General features: G+C 35.6%; 1 protein-coding gene across 5 annotated transcripts in view; it reads right to left on the bottom strand.

Annotated features, from left to right (window-relative positions):
- Positions 1–2,648: 2,648 nt before the first annotated feature.
- The window catches only part of mctp1b (multiple C2 domains, transmembrane 1b), a 38,069-nt gene continuing 22,849 nt past the window's right edge, over positions 2,649–17,868 (bottom strand). For 2 of the 5 annotated variants that reach the window (XM_067397517.1, XM_067397522.1), the window contains exons 12-21: positions 17,742–17,844; positions 17,284–17,385; positions 17,059–17,133; positions 13,666–13,785; positions 11,731–11,850; positions 9,443–9,499; positions 7,340–7,449; positions 7,128–7,237; positions 4,634–4,731; positions 2,649–4,552 (exon numbers count right to left, since the gene is read on the bottom strand). In XM_067397517.1, coding sequence (XP_067253618.1) covers positions 4,481–4,552; positions 4,634–4,731; positions 7,128–7,237; positions 7,340–7,449; positions 9,443–9,499; positions 11,731–11,850; positions 13,666–13,785; positions 17,059–17,133; positions 17,284–17,385; positions 17,742–17,844 — 967 coding nt within the window. In that variant the 3' untranslated portion in view covers positions 2,649–4,480. The remainder of the gene's footprint in view (positions 4,553–4,633; positions 4,732–7,127; positions 7,238–7,339; positions 7,450–9,442; positions 9,500–11,730; positions 11,851–13,665; positions 13,786–17,058; positions 17,134–17,283; positions 17,386–17,741; positions 17,845–17,868) is intronic. The other 3 variants (XM_067397519.1, XM_067397520.1, XM_067397521.1) reach the window with 3 other exon arrangements.

Here is a 17,868-nt window from a genome sequence, read left to right as displayed (position 1 = left end):
ATACATTTTTAATTAGTTTTTATGGACTTGTATTATTAATTAGTCTTTGAATCCAAGATCATTTTAAATTTAAGTATAAACAAGCTGCAATATTCTCTGAAGTATAGAGAGATTATGGATAAATGTGCGTAAAGTACTTTCTCCAAAATAATAGAAATACTCTTCATTTATATTTACACTACCCTTTAAAAGTTTGGGCTCTGTAAGATTTTTTTAATGGTTTTGAAAATAGTGTCTTATTCTCACAAGGCTGCATTTATTTGTTAAGAAAATACAGTAAAAGTACAATAAAAACAGAAATATTGTGATATATTATTAAATTTTAAAACAGCTCTTTTTGATATATTTCAAAATGTAATTTATTCCTGTGATGGAAAAGCTGAATTTTCAGCATCATTACTTCAGTCTTCAGTGTCACATGATCCTTCAGAAATAATAATATGGTGATTTGCTGCTCAAAGAAACATTTCATATTTTTATCAGTGTTAAAAACCATTGTGCTGCTTAATAGTTTTTGTGGAAACCTTGATACATTTTTCTGGATTCTTTGATTGATACAAAGTTCAACATAACAGCTTTTACTTTAAATATATATTTTTTGTAACATTATATGTCTTTATTGTCACTTTTCATCAATTTAAATCACCTTTCAAAACAGATCAGAAAGTGTGCTTACCAGAGCGGTCCGTAGAAAGGAATGGTTAAAGAATATCTGTCAGCTTTTTTTTTAACTGACTGTATTTCCCCTTTCAAGTTTCAGAATGCTTCCTTATTTCTGAAAATATATTCTTTTGTGTTCCAAAGAAGAAAAAAGTCATATGTTTGGATCAACATGAGGGTGAGGAAATTTTCAGAATTCCCTCTTTTATATACACTGCTATTTTTAAATGACTGTTAATGAAGAAAGACAGTTCGTTGTCCTGGACCTTAACTGAACCTTGGGCTTGGTTGAGATTGGATGGAAATGATGGGTTTTTCCCATGTTTTATCTCAGTTCTTAAGCATTTTACACTGGGCCAAACTTGTGTTTATTCAGCAATATTATATTTTACAATAATTTGCAGAAAAATATTCCTAACATAGGCTTATTGTTAGTCTGACCAAACCAAAATATCCAAAACCTTAAGAATAGTAAACACTCAACTCAAAGTCAGTAATCCTTTCTTAACCTTCTAATCCTTCTTGATCCAATACATCAGATCTACTATCTTCGATTGAAACAGTAACATTGCGCCCATTGTCAGCAGATCTACACACTAACCTGATCTGCAAACACTCAGCAGTCTGTTTCTTCTGTTTGCACAGCTCTCCAGCAATGGCTAAAATCCCCCCTAATCAACTCTACAGACAGCAGGAGTATGCAAGGCCAGACTGGCACTCAAAACATGCGAGTGCATTAGTATGCCGTGGAGAAACACGGCGACTGTGAGTGGACACTCCAGCAATTAGATGCATAGCACTTTGTGTGAACCCGCAGAGGTGCCAGTGCTCATATTCTGCTCAGCACCTGGGGGCAGCTTTCATGCATTGCTTTCCAACCGCTGCTACGTGTTCCACATACAGATCGGACCATTATTAATTTTAAATGTGTTGTATCCATGCCACAGTCTTTGGTATTTCTGATCAGTAGGGATGAGGTATGGAGATGAACAAGCCATGGTTCATTATATAGGCGTGTTTTACACTGTAATTTGTTGTTTTCACTCATTTCAGCCTCACGCATAGTGTTAGTGCTGGTGTTTAGCTGTGTTTTTATGTGCGTTGGTGACATCTTAAGTTAAAGTGTTAGGACTTTGTTTTCTGATTGCACAAAGCTTTGTAAAAAGAGCAAACAAACCTCATGAGATGTATATAAGAAAATCCCAAAACAATGATTAAAATTACAATACAATCTTGACAATGATTTTCAGGTTGCATCCTGCACTTTTCACCTTCTCCACCCTTCATGATCCGGTGGGGTATCTGAGCCTGAGGGGGTGTTGAATCCTGCCTGGGGCGTTATGTTTGAGTTGTGGGTGAGTTGGTGAGTTGCACAGGAAAAGAGTCACTTTTCCTTGCACAGAGCTATGTTTTAGTATTGTGTGTGACTGGGTTTCCAGATACCAAGCAAAGATATGATGAATAAACTTGATTGATGACTAGTGTTGACTATTTAGAATGTTTGTTACCTGGGTTTTCTTTTCTCTTGTTTTTAAACTGTGTATTAATGCAGATTTTCAATACAGACAATATTCAATATCAGTATTCAAAATGGACAGGTGAATCTCACAAAATGTCTGGATGATGCAAAATAAAATGTCTCATTTTTCCTTGAGATTTGGAAGGAAATGTGACCTGAACAGGTTTTCATGAGATTCACCAAGACGTCGCTGAAAATGTAAAAACCGACATAGCAGTCAAGTCTTTAAATATAGATCTGTTGTTGAACTTGACATTAATTGTGCAATAGCAACTTCTCTTATTTTAGGAAAGACGGACACATCTTTGACTTTAGTACAATTTAGTACTTCGTTAGGATACCAATTGTATAGATGCGGTTTGGAAAATATATATGTGAGTTTGCCCAACCATTTGTGTTCTTCTGGATCTTTACTACATCAATGGAAACTCGGTGGAGAATTTCATTGGTCTTTATTGAAGTGGAGTGAGAAGGGAAACCCAAGACTATTTTAAATTCTCATTAATCTCTTTTAAAAGCCCAGGCCATGGGAGAGACTGCTCTTTTGCTACTTTAAAAAGATGCCCTTCATAGCTCAATTAGTCTGTCCTGATTCCCAAAGAAGCATTTATTTAATAAGGCAGAGATTAAAGAAACTAATTATAAACCTTTCATTTGTAACTGGGAGATGGACCCTCCAGTTGCCCATATGAACGTGTTAATGTAGACACAAAACTCCACCTGATGACTCATTCATTATCTCTTACGGTCCCTCCCCCACACCAAAAAATGCATCACTTCACACATACTGTATCTCTAATCTGGATTAGTTAATTGGATGCTCTTGGACAAATGATTAACAATCTACATTTTACACAAGGAGTAAATTCTGGATTACGCAATGCCATATGCATTTTAAACCCCGTGGCACCATGTTTAATTGCATGTATTAATTTGTTTTTAATTAATGAATTTATTTTCTTCTTTGGGGTGTGGTTACTTAAAGTCAACATGAAATCAAAAATGTCCCTATTTGCTCTTTTAATACACCTTCCTGGTCTTACTGTCAATGAGACATTGGTGAACATTGAGGCAAATAAAAAATATTGAGTCCACTTTCTTGATCCAGTCAATTCCTGATGGATAAAATTTATATTTGTTTCTTATTAATAACAGTTTCACAGAAATAAAACAAAGGTTGCAAATGTGATTTCATGTTGACATGTTTCATCGTGAGAATTTTGACTTTAGAAGACCAATAAATACAAAAAATACCAACATTCATTGTTTCAGAACATAAATAACCCAAAGTTCACAGAGAGAGGTTTTGATTGGTTGGTTCCAGCCCTGTTTGAACAAGCAAAGTCAAAGCTGCTGCCTTTTTTCATTAAATGTGCACAAATGTTCTCAATTGGAAAAAAGTTTTCCAACTTATATAATAATTATTCTCCTCGAGTATATCTGGTTAACAGTTATACATGCTCGTATATCATGAAGAATCATTCTTATTAACAAGCAACATAATGTATAAATATTACAATAAAACAGCATTTCATTATTTATCATAGCATATGAACACTGGTCACAGCATATCTGTCATGGGTATACATCCAGAAAAACATAAATAATGTTTCCACATTGTATATTTACAGTCACTTTTTTCTATGCACACAAATATTATTTTGATACAGATGCACAGCATGCAGTTTCACCATGAAATATGTGCTTAGGCATAAAAGTAATTATCCAAAGTGAATCATATGAACAGCAACCTCAAAGGTGCTGAGTTCACTGTAAAGTTTTGGGGGTGTTTTCTAGGAAACCTGAAAAGTTGAACCAGTTGCATATATTACATTCAAATGTGCAGAAGATTTGTGAAAACACTCAGGCTGTTATTTTTGCACCAGAAACCACATTATATAGAATCAACTGATTGGAAAAGACACATTTAAAAAAGACTAATTTGTTGGAGCTACGACCAAGTGGTAGGCACGTGTTTTTTGAGCTGTGGTGCTCACGTGGGCGATGCAAGTTCAAATTAGGCTTGCAACATTTTTCTCCACGTAATTAAAAATGTTCAAGACACTGACTGAATCAGTGACTCAAAGTAAAAATGGGCATATAAATAATTAAAAGTACATTTTATGAACAACAATTGATTTTTGTGCTATTATAGTTGTGCAATTTGCATAAATAATGATAAAAACAATATAAATATTTCTTTCTTTTTAAAACAATCTCTTTTTTTTTTTTTAAAGTCTTTGCACAGTGTATTTTTCTTGAGCAGTTCTTTGGAGCCTGTTGATTAGAAATGAAAAGTATCTATCTGGGGTTGTTCCTTCTTTTCCTGCTGGGACTCTGAGAGCTGTCCGGTTTGAGCTCTTTGTACTGAACCTAAATTGGAGATTTTGCACAAATGAGTTGCGAATCACATGCAAAAGAATGAAAATGCTTCACTTATCATTGATCACTTACCATCTGAATGTCTGATGGAACTCTAGACAGGAAGTCCAGCAACTCATTGTTCTCAATGTTGTAAGGGTCCCGAAGTTTTTTGGTGAATTTATTAATGCCTGTGTGGGACATGCATATAGTTCACATCCTAGTAATATCTTTTAAATCATTTGAATTCAAGAACACATCTTATGTAAAGCCTTCAAAAAAATGCATCTGATCTTGATCAACCGAACACCTGTAATATTAAAGGATTAGTTCACTTCAGAATTCAAATTTCCTGATAATTTACTCACCCCCATTTCATCCAAGAAGTTTAATGCTGCGTTCACACCGAACGTGTCTGGGGCGTCAAAATCGCGCCAGACGTGTCTAGTTGGACGCTTGAACATTTTGAAGTCAGACGCTTCAGACACGCGTAAAATTTGCTCAATTCGCGCGTCTAAACAAAGTGTGTTCAAACGCGAATTCGCGTAATGGGAGGGGCTTTCATCTCTTTCTGCACAGATCCTCTGAATAAACACATAATCTCGTCAGTTGGAAACCTGTAGCGGCAATTTAACTCGGTTATGCCGGCCGACTTTTGCTAGCTAGCAGGTGGGCTAGTATCAACGGCTAAAATCATGCAAAAAGTTTTACAACTAACCAGATTGTCCGATTTCTTCGCTTATTCTCTTCCAGGCAAGGTCCTTTTTATTCCTGTCTCGATAAAAATATAATGACACATCATAGAGCTCAGGGTGGCCACACACAGCGACATCTTTGTTCTGGTCTCCACCTCTGATCACATCATAAACACGTTACTACCAAAGCAGAGTCCCTGGTTGGTTAACGCGCCGCGAATTTACGCCAAAGTTCATATTTTTTTGGGCATCAGACACTTCCATTCGCGCGTCAATGGCCGATTCGCGCCGCGCTAGACGCTTTATTCGCGCCGCAGGATGTCTAGACTTAACAGACTATGTCTAGACTTATCTTGACTTAACATGTAAATCAGACGCTCCAGACGCCCCAGACGCGTTCGGTGTGAACACAGCATAAGTCTTTGCTCAGTTGAAAACAAAATATCCCAGGATTTTTCTTCATATAGTGGACTTCAATGGCTACCTAGTGGTTGAAGGTCCAAATGTCAGTTTCAGTGCAGCTTCAAAGGGCTCTACATGATCCAACCTGGTCTCATAGGAGAGACGTACCCGTGGGCACGTTTTCGCGAGACACAAAATTACGTACCGACGAGTACGTCTCGCTGCAGTTTCCGACAGAAACAAATGCTAGAGGCCAGTAAAACATCGATAAGCGCTTTTGCTCGTGTTGTAAAGTCATGTCACGACTTCAAAACGCTTCTTACTGGAGTGCCCGATTTGTAAACGAATGTACTTTGGACTTTCCTGCTGTATGCGTTTCACTTTTTTTGGCCGTAACCAAGCTTGCTCGGTAGCTCAGCCGATACGGAGTTGGACTTACGACGAGGAGTCGACCCCCCCCCCCCCTGCCTGGGTACGAATCATGCGATTTGTAGTCTTGAAAGGCGACTGACTCAAAGAGAGATGTAAACGAGCTGAAAAACGGATCGCGGACACTTCTTACGTCACGTTTGCTTTTGTTAACACTATCGGGTAGGCTCAGGCGTAGTGGCGGTGGAAAGTTATTTTAAAACGCAACGGAGCACAAATGTCAAATCAAGAACCGCGGCGATTCGTCTAAAAAGCAACGTCATAAAAAAGTACCGCATTCACCCTATTATCACGCCCATGGGTATGTTTTCGTCATGAGACCAGGTTGCAACGATCCCAGACGAGGAATAAGAGTCTTATCTAGAGAAACAGTTGGTAATTTTCTAAAAAATAATAAACTTTTATATACTCTTTAACCACAAATGCTCATCTTACACTAGCTCTGCGATGTGCCACGCATTACGTAATCACATTGGAAAGGTAACGTGTGACGTAGGCAGAAGTACAGCTGTAGGGCAAAAAACTCCATCTCATTTTCTCCTCCAACTTCAAAATCATCCGACATCGTTGTTTTACCTTTATTTTGTAAAGGCCATTTGACTTAGTCTTTGCATGTTCCCCTTATATACACTTGCTCGGTACTTTTGCTTACGTCACGCGTGACCTTTCCAACATGATTACATAATGCGTGGTGGATCGCAGAGAAGTGCAAGATGAGCATTTGTGGTTAAAAAGTATATAATAAAAAAAATAATAATTAAAAATGACGGATCAGTTCGCTAGACGACCCTTATACCTCGTCTGGGAATGTGTTGGTATCCGTTGAAGTCCACTATATGGAGAAAAATCCTGGAATTTTTTCCTCGAAAACTATAATTTCTTTTCGACTGAAGAAAGAAACATATAGACATCTTGGATGACATGGGGGTGAGTAAATGATCAGGGAAGTTTAATTCTGAAGTGAACTAATCCTTTAATTTAATTTCAACAAACTAAGCAATAATTTGAATGGTAAACCATAGGGAAAGTGTTTATTACACAAGAGCAATATGATTTCTCACCCCAGGCCAGCACAATGTAGCGTAGTGGGATAAAGTATATTAGCGTGGCACCGGCACATAGCACTGTTATGGCTAACCAGCTCAGAAAAGGCACAGACCAGTTAAATGTGCTAAAAAAGAAATGAACAGCATGAGAATGTATATAAAACAATGCATTCATTATATGAAATCAATACAAAAAGAAAGATACAAATAATATCCAAACTTCTCACTTCTTCACTCGTTCCCCAAAGCAGGCCACTTCATCCAAAGCGTTCTGAACCGTTACGATCACATCTTGAACCGCATATAATTTGTCCAAGAAGCCCTTTTTTTCCGAGTCCTGTTTGAATGCACAACACCCGGCGAGTTAGAATTCATGTTGCGAATTTTCGACAGTAGTGCTTTGGTCTGTAGGAAATTGTCTAGTAAGGTAACATGAGTTTAGTTGTTATGAGAAATGAAAGACGTGGGGGTGGGGACGCTTTTGTTTGCTAGCTGGTGTCTCTTCTCTTTAGACTAAAAGGTTAGTTGGTGTAGCTTAACACAAAAGCAGCGAGTCTCCAATCCCAACCGCAGCTTCATTAATATGGAAAAGAGGGCCTCTGAACGACACACAATTCCTTGGAACTAAACAGAATAATATTAAACGTTAGATTTAAATTAATCTCAGTCAAAGTCAAATCTCAAAAGTTACATTTCAAATATTGGCAAATCAAATTCGAACCGTGAGCTTTCCATATCCTGCAGTTTGTTTTTCTAATTGTTCTTAGCCTTTTTGAGTATGTTAGAGTGTTGAGAGTTACAATTTTAAGTTTCTTCTGGGATAATGGACCAAAACATTAAAATCTCAGTGCGTAAATATATTTTTTTAATAGCAAATTAGTCAGGCTGCAATTAAATGTCCATATGATAAAAATTCCCAGTCCTTTCATAACAATAAATAAGTTACTATGATAAAGTTATCTTCTATTGTTTATGTATAAAAATACAGTTAACTGTAAGTTAATAAAGCAACACGAGAGGCAGTTCATTATAGGGATTTTATATAATATTAATAAATAATTACACTATCAAAGTTTGGTAAGATTATTATTAGGATGCATTAAATTGATCAAAATTGACAGTAAAGACATTTATAATGTTACAAATAAATGCTGTTCTTTTAAACTTTCTATTCATCAAAGAATCCTGACAAAAATATTAATCAGCACGACTGTTTTCAACATTGATAATAATAAGAAACGTTTCTTGAACAGCAAATCAGCATATTAGATTGATTTCTGAAGGATCATGTGACACTGAAGACTGGAGTAATGATGCTGAAAATTCAGCTTTGATCACAGGAAAAAAAATAATTTCACAATATTACTGTATTTTGATCAAATAAATGCAGCCTTGGTGAGCAGCAGAGACTTTATTCAACAACATGAAAAAAACTAACCAACCCCAAATGTTTTTAAACTAAAGTCTGTTATTCACAAAGCAAGAGCGCTTTAATATCTCCCGCCTCAACTTCCTGTGTCAACAGGAAATTTGTCAACACATGGTATTCAGTGTTTGATCTAATAGATTCATTGTTCAATAAAATATCATGCTAGCTTGCATTTTTCCTCATGTTGGCCTTGTACACAAACATATGCGCAATAATGACAGCATTTATTCTGAGCCCCAGGCCTCACCTGCGACGGGTCGGATGGAAAATCAGTGGGACGGGCTGCAAGTTGTGTTATTCTTTCTCCGACAACTTACAGAGTTCGAGTTCAACAAATCAATTGTCCCCATAAATTAGCAGGAACAATTTCTGAAAGCTTGGAGAGGGATACCAACCCTCGGCGTATTTTCATGACCAGCCGGCGGTAAGCTAAGTGCAAACATATGTCCAAGCTTAGCCCGGGCCTATGAGGGGTCCTTATGAATGGAAAACAGGTGTCTGGGTCATTTGTGCCAAAATACCCAAGTTAGCTCCCAGGGTCAAAGGTCAGGCCGCTAATGGCTGCCTTGTGGCGCACAAAGGGTTATGGGAACGCGAAGAACGACTGGAGTTAAACATCTGGGATATGTTGAGTATATTTGGCAACGCAAGCCTCAGGTGCAATTAAACTAAAGCACTGACACATATATTAAACTGACCAACCTTTCAGCTGTCCCCTAGAGCTCCAGCTAACACACTAGACCTCGAATGATAGTGCTATTCTAGAGAAACAAGATGGAAAAGGGTAGATATCCTTCGGCCATGAGAGATCCTCTCATACTGCGTCTCACCAAGGGGAAAGAAGAGTCCTAATGAGTTAATCAGGAAGTAATGAGGCCTCCACGTAGAAATGTATGGTTACCTTGTCATCTTTGTCACATTCTTCATCCACATCCTCAAGAAGGTCCTCCATCGCTTGCTATGAAGCAACAATAAGAAAAATCTCTTTGATATCTCAGTTGTTTCTGCTAGGAAATGTAGCGATGAGTTTAAAATGAAGAGCAAATATATTTTGCTTCTCCTGAGAAATACACCCTAGTCATTTCACTATCCTAAGATACCAAACTCTGCAAAAGTCAGTATGAACTTGAATCACGATAAATGAGATCCTGATATTATTGCAAACATTTCTCATTAAATTCTTCCAACACTCTAAAAAATGCTGGGTTAAAAACAACCCATGTTGGGCTGAAAATGGGCAAACTCAGCGATTGGGTTGTTTTTGTGTTTAAATATTTTATTAGGAATTTTGACAGAAAGTCAATTGTAATTACACTTTTTTAAAAATGCAAACAAAACTTAAATTTTAAGAAATAGGCATAATAAAAAAATATTATAATAATAATAATAATAAAAAAAACACAATTAAACAGAAAATATAAATAAAATCTCCCCCCACCCAAAAACTCAACCCTTGAGTGCTATCCAATGGTAAAGGTAGGTAATGTAGGCATGATAAACATATTAATGTGATTGGGTTGTTTTAACCCAGCGGTTGGGTTAAATGTTTGCCCAACGTGCTGGGCAGTTTTATTTAACCCAAATATTGTTTAAAAATTACTATATGGCTGGCTTAAAATGAGCCCAAAATAGGTTGGAAATTAAAATCAGACACATAATTACTAGAGGCAACAATAATAATCAAAAGGTGAACATTTATTAATAAGCAATTTAATAAATGTTTATTGTTTAATTATTATTCATTAAACGTAATAATAAATGCTCATTTATTAAAATACTTTGCGTTCATTTTAAGCAAGCAATACAGTTATTTTTAAACAATAGTTGAGTTAAATTAAACTACCCAGCAGGTTGGTCAAACATTTAACCCAAACGCTGGGTTTGTCCATTTTCAACCCAACTTGGGTTGTTTTTAATCCAGGATTTTTTAGAGTGCATTTGCATTACTTGATGAAGATAAGAAAAATACAATAATAATAGTATTTAAAATAGTTTTTTTATCTTAATTTGATCACTTGCAAAAATCATCATGATATTTTAAAATTTTAAAATTCCCCTGACTTTTCCAGGCCTGTAAATCACAATTTTACAATCACGTTTTGTATTCAAACTCTGTGTCAACAACCGTCTCATTTGTATTTCTCCCAAGCAGTTTTAAAAGAAACATCTGATACGAAGTTGGTATCTAAATGAAGACTTCATGATGTCTCCAGAGCAATGAAAGATTAACCTCTGAGCAATAACACCTTCCTCTGGCGAGTTTCGAATGTCCTTTAAACACTCACGTTGCATCACATGCAGACTGATGACCATTTAATGGCAACTGTTCCGGCAATCATTAGCCGTTAGGCCACATATGAGAAAACATACGCATTCAACTCACATTTGTGACAGACTGTATATTTGTGTCAATCTACTTCTGAATGTGAAAATGATTCTCTCTCTGTGTGTCTGTCATGTGTCAGTCAGCTGAAATCCAGCTCACAAAAAAAAGCAATAAAAAAAAACAAATTGAAATTCATGCTGGTCAATATGATAATTCCATATTTTAATTTGTAAAGAAGTGGAAAATTATTATTTTATTGTTTTGAGATTCATCTGATGCATATCGCTACTGAATCTTTGACTGGATACTCCTGAATAAAAATTTAATTAAAATTTTGATAGCTTAATTGGGAAGTGAACACCCTCTCCAGAAATGGCGCTCATTGAAAGTCATCAGCACTCATTCCACGCCATTTGAACAATTAAAATGGAATCAATTTTCAGGGAGTTTTTGCCTACGCACTTAGTGTGATTGGCAACATTTCACGATGGCATGAAATTAGTTTGACACAATTTAATTGGAAAATGCGATAAGTAAATACACCAGGTAAGTGGAATGGCACATTTAGGAGCTCATATATCTGTGCTATTTTTAATAACCCGAGGTAATTGGAATAAAAACATTCAATTCCAGCTGTGCACACATCTTAAAAAAAAATAAACATGCACAATATAACATAACTGTTTATTGACTTGGAATAGCTGATGGCTGGTTCAAATAATCAAAGATAGTTTGGGTTGGGTGAGACGTTTCAATTTCCTGTGACGGCTTACAACAACCATGTGCTTAAAATGAGCTTGAGATAAATGTCACAAATTTAGCAATCATTAGACTCAAGAGTCAACATCCATAAAAACGCTCACCACACTTCCCTCGCGCGGCTCCTTCCCGTAGGCCAGCAGGAAGTAATTCCAGGTCAGCAGCAGCAGCAAGGACAATGGAATCATGTAGATTTCGAAATTCCAAACCACCACCACAAAGATCTAAACAATCAGGACAATGTGACAATTAAAAGAATCCTATCAAAATTTCAAGTAAATGATAGAAATGACTTCATAACAATAAATAAGTTACTACAATTAAGATATATGCTGATGTTTAATAACAATAATACACTTAAATTTAAGTTAATGAAGCTATAAACCATGAGACAGTTTATTATAGGTATTATACTTAATATATACTCAATATTTAATAAATAATAACATTTATTATTATTAATCTTCACAATAAAATACTGTAATACAGTTCAGAAGTAGTATACTAATACAGTTGTCATCCTTACTGTGTAAATTTATGATTGCCAAGTGATAAAAGTTTTTTAAAGAAATTAATACTATTATTCACACATTGAATTGATCAAAAGTGAACAGTAAAATCCTGTTACAAAATATCTTTTTATTTAAAAAAACTGCTGTTCTGAACTTTCTGTTCATCAAAGAATTAAGGAGTAATGCTATCACAAGAAATAAATTATATTTTAAAATAGAAAAAGGTTATTGTTATAAAATATTATTATAATTTAAAATATCTATACAAATATTAAACTTTTTACTGTATTTTTTATCAAATAAATGCAGCCTTAGTGAGCATAACAGTTTATATATATATATATATATATATATATATATATATATATATATATATATATATATATATATATATATATATATATAAAAATGTGATTAACAAATAAATTTTTATTCATTTAAATTACATTTATTAGACCACCTGTCATAATAGAGAAAAAACACTTGTCAAAAACTTTCTTAAAACAAAAAAAAAATTATTGTCATTTATTGGGCAAATAACAAACTGAAACAACTAAATAGTCTTTATTCACACATAATAACCCATATATATTTTATTTTTATTTTGTATGGCCTCCTTTGTATGGCCTCCTTAGTTTGTAGTTGTTCCCAAAGACTTCTGTGTGATCTATTTCTGAATCCATTAAGACTTCCATTTCAAAAGCCTCTAAACGCCACCTCTGTCAAAAATGAGATAAAGATAATGACCCGCTAACCCGCTAAATTCCAGCTTCAGCCCAATCAGAAGTACCGGTACTTAGGAAAAAACCTATACATAAGATACATAGGAGCCTGATAAAAATGCTAATTTTAAAGAAAAGTTACAGATGGACTAAGAGGCTTTTGCATCTGAAGTCTTCATATATATATATATATATAATATATATTTATAGTATTGTATATGAGATTTGCTTTAAGCATCAAGTCATAGCTGTAAACCAGAGCTGAACTTCACTGTTTAAAGAGGGAGGTCAGATCTCGGTCAGTTAATTTTCAAGAACAGGTACAGATGAAAAGAGCCATGTGAATCTATTGTGAGAGAGACAGAGTCTACAGCGCCTCCTTCAGGTACAGGAGGGAAGTGTGTGGATAGAGTGTGTGAATGTGAGTGAAAGCGAGAGGGAACCGTGTGAAGGGCTCTTGAGGTGTTCACAGAGGAGCAGGCGGGGGCGCGGGGTGAGGTCAGGCGCGAGGTCACAGCGGGACGCCGTCTAAGAGATCACATCTACTTGTTTTAGCTCAAGGGTTCTTCAGTGCTAAACTATGAGCACACTTCACACATCACAGCTCTTCAACACACAAGAGTCACCAAACACCCTCAAACTATTATACAGACTGTGTACATCTCTCTATGTATCAATCTCTCTATCGATCTATAATAAGTGAGTTTGAGTTTCTTCGAGTTGTGTGTATCATATCAGTATGGTGCAAGTCTGTGGTTGGCTGTTTGTTTCTGTGTGTATATAGAAGCAGAGTTTTGCCACCTACCAAGAAAGCACATAAACTCCTGCGGGGGGACTCCCATTGAAAACAGCTGTTGATGTAGGAGCCCACATTAATGAGGAAGAAGATGCAGCGCTTCACTCGGTTAAAATTCTGCTGCAGCAGCTGACATGAGAGAATATGAGAGAGAAGTTCAACCAAAACAAGAGCTGTTAGTCATAAACCATAACACGCCCTCCTTAAAAAAATCTGAGATTACTCCTGAATACCAAGAAATTGGAAATAATATTTCAAATATATTACACAAATATACTGATATAGTTCATAATATATGTGTATGTGTGTGTGTGTGTGTATGTATATATATATATATATATATATATATATATATATATATATATATATTTATAATATATACATATAAACACACACACACAGACACACACACAGTATATATAAAATTATGACCGTAACACTGTAGTTTTGAGAATACTCATGAATGCCATATAAGTATTTTATATAATTTAACTATATTTTCATAATTATTACATAATAATTATATTATGTATTACAACCAAAACATTACAACAATACACTACCATAAAAAAAGTTTTGCGCAGGTAAGTCATATCCTGCAATTATTTGAACAAAAATACAATAAAACTGTATTATTGTGAAATTTTAATATAATATAAAATATAAAATATTCTATTTTAATATATTTTAAAAGTTAATTTATTCCTGTGATGGCAAAGCTGAATTTTCAGCATCATTACTCCAGTCCTCAGTGTCACATGATCTTTCAGAAATCATTTGAATATGCTGATTTGCTGCTCAAGAAAACAGTTTTATTATTTATTATAGGATTATTTGATGAATATAAAGTTCAAAAGAACAGCATTAATTTTGAAATAAAGATATTTATAATATTACAATACAATTCTGTCACTTTTGATCAATTTAATATGTCCTTGCTGAATAAAAGTATTAATTTAAAAAAACTCAAACTTTTAAATGGTGGTGTGTAGCTTAAGAAAATTACTTTTACGGAATAAACGTTTTTAGTCACTTTATGAATGTTTTTTAAATATAAAAGATAAATATGATTCTCTTCCATCAAAGGTAGAACTAAAGAAAATCAAACAACTTTGTTCTGATGAGCATGATTAACACAAACCACCCCAAAAGGTGCACAAAACTCACAGCATATCAAAAAAACGAGGCAAATGTAATCATCTCTGTAAGTGATGGTGTGACTGACAGCTGGGGTTAGATATACGGGCCGAATCCGTGGTTGAACTCTTCACTGAGACGGGCATAAAGGACTGAAGAATCGGTCTGTTCTGCTCAATGCGCAGCTTTGTGACAGCGTCTGATTCAGCCCAGCCCCTCCAATTCAGCGCTTTTGTCACGCAGGCACATTGAGAGAGAGGACAATGAGCAGGCACAGCCGTAGAGCCGCAGCCGGGCCCTCTGGGGTGGCCCCTCTCCTCTCATGAGGGCCGGCTTGACATTTCTATTCAACACCTAGAGCGGCAGGGCAAGGGGGAAAACGCTGCGATTCAGCACTTGCGCCCCCTGTCCCAAACACGTCGGCCTATTGTGTGGCGGGCATGGGACCGCCGGCCCTCGTTGGGGTGATTTTGATTTGATTGCAGCCGTTGGATTAAAGGAACAGTTCACCTAAAAATACTGTTTTATTATTTACTCACGTTAATGTGGTTTTGCACGCATATGCTTTTATTTTATCTATGGAAGACAAATTTAGAGATTCACACACACACACACACACAATAAAAAAAAGATAATAGCAACTTATAATTCTGACTTTTTTTTTGCTTTTTTCTCAGAATTGCATGATAAAGTCGCAATTGCAAGTTATAAAGTCAGAATTGTGATAAACCCGCAATTGCGAGAAATACAGTCAGAATTGAAAGATATAAATGCTCAATTCTGACATTTTTTTCTCACAATTGTGAGTTTATATCTCACAATTCTAACAATTTCTCACAATTATGACTTTATTTCTCAACATTACGAGTTTATATCTCACAATTCTAACTATTTCTCGCAATTATGACTTTATTTCTCAAAATTACGAGTTTATATCTCACAATTCTAACTATTTCTCGCAATTATGACTTTATTTCTCGCAATTACGAGTTTATATCTCGCAATTACGAGTTTATATCTCACAATTCTAACTATTTCTCGCAATTATGACTATTTTTCGCAATTACGAGTTTATTTCTCACAATTACGAGTTTATATCTCGCAATTACTAGTTTATATCTCACAATTCTAACTATTTCTCGCAATTATGACTTTATTTCTCGCAATTATGAGTTTATATCTCACAATTCTAACTATTTCTCGCAATTATGACTTTTTTGCAATTACAAGTTTATATCTTAAAATTCTAACTATTTCTCGCAATTATGACTTGATTTCTCGCAATTACGAGTTTATATCTCACAATTCTAACTATTTCTCGCAATTATGACTTTTTCGCAATTACAAGTTTATATCTCACAATTCTAACCATTTCTCGCAATTATGACTTGATTTCTCGCAATTACAAGTTTATATCTCACAATTCTGACTTTATTACTCACAATTTCAAGTTTATATCATACAATTCTGAAGAAAAAAGTCAGAATTGCGAAATACAAACTCGCAATTGCGAGAAAAAAAAGAGATAAAAAGTCGCAATTATCTTTTTTATTTTTATTTAGTGGTGGAAACAAGCTTTCATAGTAGTCCATACGACTTTTTTGCGATATATTCAAAGTCTTCCAAAGCAGGGTTATTATAGTTAACTAAAACTAAAAGCATAAAATAAATTATAATTAAACTAAATTAAATTAAATTAAATATTAAGAATATTAAACTTATTTTATTTCAGCTATTTGGAAAAGAAACATTTCTCATTTTCATAGTTAAACTTGATGTACTGTACTACAAAACGAAAGCTCAAATAAAAATAAAATATTAATAAAAAAATTACCTAATAGTATCTTAATGCTAAAATAACTTCCAAAGCCATCTGACATTTTTGCGTGCAAGAAACATACTGTAAATTAATAATCATGATTAAAAACTGATAATCCCAACAACGAAGCTTGCGACTAGCCCACATTCTTATTCAGAATTCAAAAATGCCATTTTGTTGTCGCAATTTTTCATCTAAATGTCTTATAATATATCACATGAGTCACTTTTTTTTTTTTTTTTTTTTGTACTTACTGGAGGCACTTTAAAGTGTCACTGTATCGAAAAAGCTGTTTAGTGATTCTTCCAAAATGTTCCTTTTGTGTTTTACAGAATTTATTACATAATGTGAGTTTGTAACGGCACAAAGGGGAGTAAATAATGACAGAGGCGCTGTCATTTGTGAACTATTCCTTTTAAAGAATAGTTATATTGTTGTCATATTACCTGTTTAGAGACTTTGGCCTCCTCTTCGATGTACTTCTGTTCTGGTGGAACAAACGTCCGCAAACTGGCTTTCACCTTGAAGAGAAACAAAGCACGTATGATTTGTTTTAATTAGTGCTGGAGTTCTCTATGCATCAATAATTATTGCATATTCGACAGTGTGAAAAAAAACCCCAGCAGAAACAAAAGACAACATCCAGCGCTCCAGGCGCAGCGCACACTTACGGCGTTGAAGATGACGTCTGCTTCGAGAAAGATGACCCCCTTTGTTGGCCCTGTCAGCTCCTTGTTTTTTAAGACGTAGGCCTTCTGTTCGCTGTTGCGGATCTGTGTGAAGAAGACGTGACAGCCTGCTGTCTGGCAGAGCCCCAGCGGACCCCCCTCCTCGGCTGACCCCTGATCTCCCAGCGGCAGCATCAAACAGCCAGCCGCACATTCCCTCCCCGTCCCTCCCCTCCTTCCAGCACTTCCAACTCTGACAAGTACCTGCTCATTACCAGCATCCCTCTGTCATCGAGACATTACCCAGGCACCGGGAGGCCCAGCTGCGTGCGCTTTTAAAGACGCGCCACCATCAATCTCGCCGTCCGGCGACTCTATTTGTTTCAAACGCGTCTATAAAAGCGCCTTTAAAAACACACGTGGATCTAAGAATTTGGAGAAGCTGAATGGGGCGAACTTACGTTTAATAAAGGGATGGCCACTTTACCCAGGAAATCAGCACTGCGATCTCTGTCCTCGTCGTACACTGTGATCTCCAACACCGCGTGAATGTCTTTCACATTGCTGCGGGGTTAAAAAGAGAGAGTT

The sequence above is a fragment of the Chanodichthys erythropterus genome, chromosome 10 (genome assembly GCF_024489055.1).
Source record: "Chanodichthys erythropterus isolate Z2021 chromosome 10, ASM2448905v1, whole genome shotgun sequence".
NCBI lineage: Eukaryota > Metazoa > Chordata > Actinopteri > Cypriniformes > Xenocyprididae > Chanodichthys > Chanodichthys erythropterus.
The sequence above is the reverse complement of the archived record's forward strand: the minus strand, read 5'-3'. Positions and strand labels throughout refer to the sequence as shown.